This window comes from Corvus hawaiiensis, chromosome 3, assembly GCF_020740725.1.
Source record: "Corvus hawaiiensis isolate bCorHaw1 chromosome 3, bCorHaw1.pri.cur, whole genome shotgun sequence".
Classification (NCBI taxonomy): domain Eukaryota; kingdom Metazoa; phylum Chordata; class Aves; order Passeriformes; family Corvidae; genus Corvus; species Corvus hawaiiensis.
The window spans coordinates 81,754,960-81,761,003 of NC_063215.1; the positions used below are offsets into that span (position 1 = coordinate 81,754,960).

The 6,044-nt window shown below is 43.1% G+C and overlaps 1 protein-coding gene across 1 annotated transcript; it reads right to left on the reverse strand.

Moving 5' to 3' along the window:
- Nucleotides 1-1,760: 1,760 nt before the first annotated feature.
- LOC125323652 (N-acetylneuraminic acid phosphatase) lies at nucleotides 1,761-6,001 on the reverse strand. Its single transcript, XM_048298803.1, has 2 exons — nucleotides 5,801-6,001; nucleotides 1,761-5,611 (listed from the first exon to the last, which is right to left on the reverse strand). Exons 1-2 carry the CDS (start codon nucleotides 5,888-5,890, stop codon nucleotides 4,916-4,918), a joined length of 786 nt encoding a protein of 261 aa, XP_048154760.1. The 5' UTR covers nucleotides 5,891-6,001; the 3' UTR covers nucleotides 1,761-4,915.
- Nucleotides 6,002-6,044: the final 43 nt, after the last annotated feature.

Consider the following 6,044-nt stretch of genomic DNA (forward strand, 5'->3'; position numbering starts at 1 on the left):
TTTTTCCTATGTTATACCAAACCCTATGAGATATTATCATCTGGTCTTCGGTGAAGTATTGACTTGAGGAACATGGCTTGCTCTTTTGAAGAACTGCAATTTCATATATTAGCACCATAGTTTAATTTTGTATTTTTTAAGTACATTTTTTTCCTGGCATTTGAGGGCCGTTCAGCAGAAGGCTCTCATGCAACCTTTTTTCCAGTAGATGAAATAAAAGGTCAAAATATGCTATATGGAGCAGGCAACATGATTCTCTGGTCTAGGTCCCTTGCAACATAGGCAAAAAGTTGCAGTTTTAGCTTTAGGCACAGCTGACATCACCTCTGCATTGTTGTGTCTCTTGTATGTGCACAGTGTGATCTAGAAAGCAGGGTATAATGGAGACAATCCCGCTGCAAGGCTGATGGCAAAGCTGCGCACAAAAGAACAGTATATGCTACGTACAGCAGCGATACATTGCCTTTCTCTTTGTCATACTTCTCAACGTGTTCAAACGATTTCCAGATGCTGAGTTTTGTTAGTGTAGAATTAAGGTAGGATTTTGAATTGTTTTCTAAAAGCCTCACAATAAATAATGTGGCACGTTTTAGAGCAGAAGTCGAAAAACAAATCACTACATTTGTGAAGAGGAGAAATTGCTGCGATGGGCCAGACTACTTCAGTTTAGTTCAAAGGCATAACACTGGTGTTGTCATGTAAGAGAAGCTTCAGAGGAAAAGACAAACTGAACTGGTTGCGGTTAGCTGGGACTCAGCAAGTTGTCTGCTGTTTCTGTTTCAGGAAATATGAAAACCTTAAGCTTCAGGGAGCAGGAAAACCTTAACCTTAATCCAAACATCTTACCTCTTTGCATTAATTTAGTACTCTAATGAAAGGTGCTTATTTCCTGTATAAAACACTCAAGTCACTTTCTAAGATCTCTAACTCTTTACTGAAGATTTTCACGTGTGTAAGAAAACACCCTCATTTCTGAGGCTGTCACTGTCCAGCTTAATGCCTTACATACACAAAGCTTTCACCACAAGAAGAAAAAGGCTGTGCTGTGCAGGTGTGTGAAGCTTCAGACAGCTTGCTGGCATGGCCAAGTGCCCACAATACAGGCTGAGCCCTCCTTTACTCAGTTTAATGTCCTACTCTCATCTGCAGTGACTTTAAGTACCTTTCTACCTCTTTCCATCTATCTCCACAGTCCAGAAGATGGACTATTTGTCCTATTACCCAACAGAAAACTGTAAGGGAGCAGCTTTTCTGCAGCCAAGAAAGACACAAGGTGAGCAACCTCCCACTCTCCCCTCTCCTAAGTCACATACAGGTCGATGTAACAATGGCTCAGATATGGCTTGGTGCACTCATAACCTGCCAGAATGGGTCCCCTGGACTTCAGATTTCTGTTTTTACTAATCTTCTCTGCTTTGCAGTCTGTTCTTATGCTGTTGCAGCAGCCAATGACATGATGTCAGGACACGTAGGCTTATCTGAGCTGGCATTCATCTTGGCAAGTCAGGTTCAACTACCACTGAACTGCAGCTGGCAATTCAACATACAGTGTCTGGCCTTGAATCTTCATAAATACATAATTATGTTCCAGCCTCCGTTTGAAATTACAGAAACGACACCAAGTCACCACATCTAAACATGAGGCCATGGATTTCAAATCCTAATTCTGTGCTGTTTTAAAAAACAAACAGAACTCTTGCCCTTTGTTATAAACCAGGTCTCAAACACATTTATCCACAGCAACAGAGTATTCAAACGTGTTTTATAAACAAAATACTTTTATTAGACTAGTACATGGGTTATTATAAATCAAGAATTAAAATACAGTTGGTATGAAACTACTGTTTCAGTTCATTTCACTAAAGTCGAAGTTACTGTAGATTAACCTCAGGAGGTAATATTTATCCAGAAAAAAAAAGGTTTTTAAAAATATAGATGGAATTTCTTTTTCCTCTTTTTATTTAGCATGTTTTGGCAATATAGCTTAAACTAGATAACTTAGCTAACAGAACATAACACTAAGCAAAACCAGAACTTAACGGGAACTGTTAATAGACTGTTTTATTGATTTGTTCCTGCTTCTGAAGTGAAAATTATCCCATCACTACATTTATGTTTCCAATTTACAAGATGTAATTATTTTTCATTACTCTTTCTGCAAGAACTCCATCCAAGAAAAACATCTTGAGTATTTAGAGATACTCAAGATACCTCATCCATCTTATTGGGTAACTGCTTCTAAGAAGGGCCCGAGATAAAGAAAAGTCTTCTATCGTTTCTTCTTGTTTTATAGAAGCATCATATCAGTGTTTTCCTATCTGGACACCAGTAGCCACATCCAGCCTGGTAGAGTACTCAGAAAAGGAAAAATATACTTGGGTGTGGCCTCTACAGACCACACTGTCACCTGAGTGTGCAGTTACTGTGGTTTTTCATGGAGTCAGAGATGAAAAGAAATGGCTGGGGACATGCAAAACAAAGAGCAGTCTCTTCTAAAACAAGAGACCCTTTCTACAATAAGCAGGCTCAGCATGCCACTTCAGAATGCTGCAGCAGCAAGAGAATATGAGCCTCAACTTAGATTAAAAAATGGTAACCTGGTCTAATATATATATATATATATATATATATATATATGTATATATATGTATGTATGTATATGTATCTCCTTCAAGCCCACAGAGAAACTTGCAAATTATTACTATTTGTTATTTTAAGTATCAGCTGTATCAGAAACCTCATTCTAACCTAATTTCTGCCACCCTGCTGCTGTGTAAACAAGGCAGAGACAGTTACCCTGCAGCTCCTTTGGGACGCTGTTGTAAGCAAAGTTGTTGCTTTTGTATCAGATGGTATGGTTGGATTACTTCAGGGATCCCTCTAACCTCTGGATACATTTCTATTTTTACACAGTATCCCTGACAGGCTCAATGATCTTGATTATTCTCCTCTCAATCATCAGTTATAAGAACTGTTACTAGCAATGCCTTGCTCATCAGCTAAACCAGTGACTGTTTTCATGCTCTTCAAATGCAAATCAAAATCTTACCTTAGGCCTCTTCCTTCAGAGGGTGTGACAAGTCAGCCCCACTGGCTCATGTTACTATACTACTGTAATTGGACTGTTTTCAGTACATACCCATTTCCTCAAAGGAATAGGTGGGATCTGTCTCTGTACTCTTCCTTGACCTGTACCTTGGCTAGGTAAGACAAGGAACGTGGACTGCTTTACCTTTTCTAATGGACAATTGGGTGAAAGGGGTCCCAAATTTAATGAGTATTTTTTTTCTTTTTTTCCCCCCCCTCAATGTAGGAGCAACATATTTTGATCCAACCTAAATTCCTTGTCAAATAATTTAACCCAGACCAGTAATAGCCTTCTCTAAACCAACTCTGTCATCCTATGCAAGACTTAACTGCATTAACTTAGGTTGCTTTGTTTAATTCGACATAAATGTTTCTCTGATGTAGAATTTCGTCTACACACCCTACATTTCATGGTAGGTTTCTGTACTTTTTATTGCTGCTCACATGCCAGACACTCTTCTGCCAGTAGTCTAATATCCCTGTTCTCAAAAGATCTGTCATGGAATTGTTCTAAAATATAAAATTTGATTTTTCATATATGGTCTGATCCTCATCCCAGTGTATATATAGCAAATAGGGTTGAAAACCACAGACTTTCCAACAACTGTTTCCATCTGCATTTAATATGAGAACACTTCCCCATTATATAGTAAGAATATGAGGCACAGGAAAAATAAATTAATATAATGACCTGGGAATGAGAAAACTTACTGTTTTAGAGAGTCATCTCCTACATGTAGTGGAAATATCACATATACCTTATAAAATTGTATACCGTACTGTAATACATATGACATAATTTTCCAGTTTCCTGGAAGAGAGGCATGAAAGTCATTTACAGACAACTACCTTGTATTTTCTCCAAAATAAATCACATGAATTACACGTGGAAATTGGAGTAAGGAGGGATTATATAGAAGTGCCATTAAAAGTCAAAAAAGGCACTGATCCTACAGTTGAATCTGAGTAGTCATACACCTGAGTAAGACCAAGAACAGTTTCTCCAAAGTCTCATCAAAATTCACTAATAAAATCAGACTGAACAATGATATTAGCTTCTGAAGAGCCTGACAGTACCGTAACACCATTGAAAATATCCCTCTTTTATCCATTTCAACAAAAATCATAATCTGAATTACATGTATACTGCATATCTGCATAAGCACCAAGATAATATAAAGTAAAAGCTTATCCATCAAGTCCCTCTGATAAATGGTCCCCGATAAAAAAAGGAAATTTTTGATGTACATATAAGTACTTCTGGCAAGAGATACATAAAAGAAAAGTCACTGCAAAGTCTGAAAAAAATTCTAAAACTTGTAAAAAAGATCAAAGGTGGAGCATTTCTAATAGTCTGAGAAATAATGAAATTCACTCCAGTTCCTAAGATAATCTGCAGATCAATTGTGAAGATTTATCAGATTGTACCACACTCCCACCTTCTCTTACACACTGCACACAAGGTCAGAACGGAAGCTTCTGCTAAGCTTACAAGTCAGCAAAGCATGTGAAAGCTCAGAACATTCAAATTTTCTTTTCCACTATAAAAACAAGAGACTGGCAACTTAGATCAGAGACAGATAGACTTTTGCTAGAGTCCATCAAAGTAATTTCCAGAGAGGCAGTTGTTTTAAATTAACTGCACTTGCATCATTTAAATTAATACAATTCTCTATTTCTATCCTGTTTTCACTGACAGCTGTGCTCTTACTTATCCCTCTGCTGTTTAAAAGAGATCATAGATGAGTTCAAACTCCTAGGGCCAGCTTTTTTAAAAGAGCGTGTGCCACCTAACAGCTCAGCAGGTCTCTGTATGCTGGAACCATCATCAGTGTGCTTCATTGCTACTAGCCATTTGGTCAGTTCCTAGCTTAGCATTAATGCTGTGCTCCATCTTCTGTAAAACTGCTGGAAGATCCAGTACAGAAGAAATAATATAATGAGGTACGGGGGCGGTATCTACTGGGACGGTCATTGCTTTGTTTAACCAGACCGTTGCTTTCAAGCCAGCATTCAGGCCTCCTTGAATATCTGTATCTAGAGAGTCACCGACCATCACACACTCTGCGGGCTGCACCCCCAGGAGATCGCAACAGTAATGAAATATGGATGGCGCCGGTTTCTCCTCTTTCTGCTCTCCCCCCACAACGACGGCATCGAAGTAGGGCTGGCAGGCGCACGCCTCGATCTTCTCCCTCTGCGTCTGCCTGTCGCCGTTGGTGAGGAGCAGCAGGCGGAGGCCTTTCCGCAGCTCGGTGAGCATGGCCCGCGTGTCCTCGGCCAGCGTCAGGTGCTGCAGCCGCGTCGTCTTCCACAGGTAATAGCACTCGGCCGCCAGGTCGCGGTTCGCCTCCCCCCCGATGGTCTCCTGGATCGCCTCCTCCCAGTGCGAAATCCGCAGGTCGGTGATGCACATCTTGGCGGGATCGTGGCACTCCTTGAGGAGCTTGGCCTGAACCTTATCGCAGATGGAGCAGGCCTCTTCCTCCCCGTAGTGGTGCTTGGACTGCAGGGCGCTTATCACCTGCATGGGACGCGGGGGCGCGCGTCAGGGCGCTGCGGGGCCGCGCGGCGCGCTCCCGGGAGCGGCCCCCGGCCGCGTGTCAGCAGGGGAGGGAGCGGGAGGGAGCGGGACACGCGCGGAACCGCAGCCGCCGGGCCGGGAGGCGCGGTGGCCGCAGGGCCCTCGTCGGAAGGGGAAGAAGGGCAGTACCTCCTCGATGGCGCGCCGCCCGGCCGCCGCCGTGTCGATCAGCGTGTTGTCCAGGTCGAAAAACACCGCCTTGACGCCGTGCAGCCCCATGGCGCCGCCTCCCGCGAGAGCCGCCCCGCTCGAACGGCGGAGGGGAGCACCCCTGACCGCCGGCAGAGCCGCCCGCGCCGGGCACAGCGCGGCGGGGGCGCCCCGGCCCGCTCCGGCCCCGCCCCTCCCGCCCGGCCCGCGGGGCGGGGCGTGG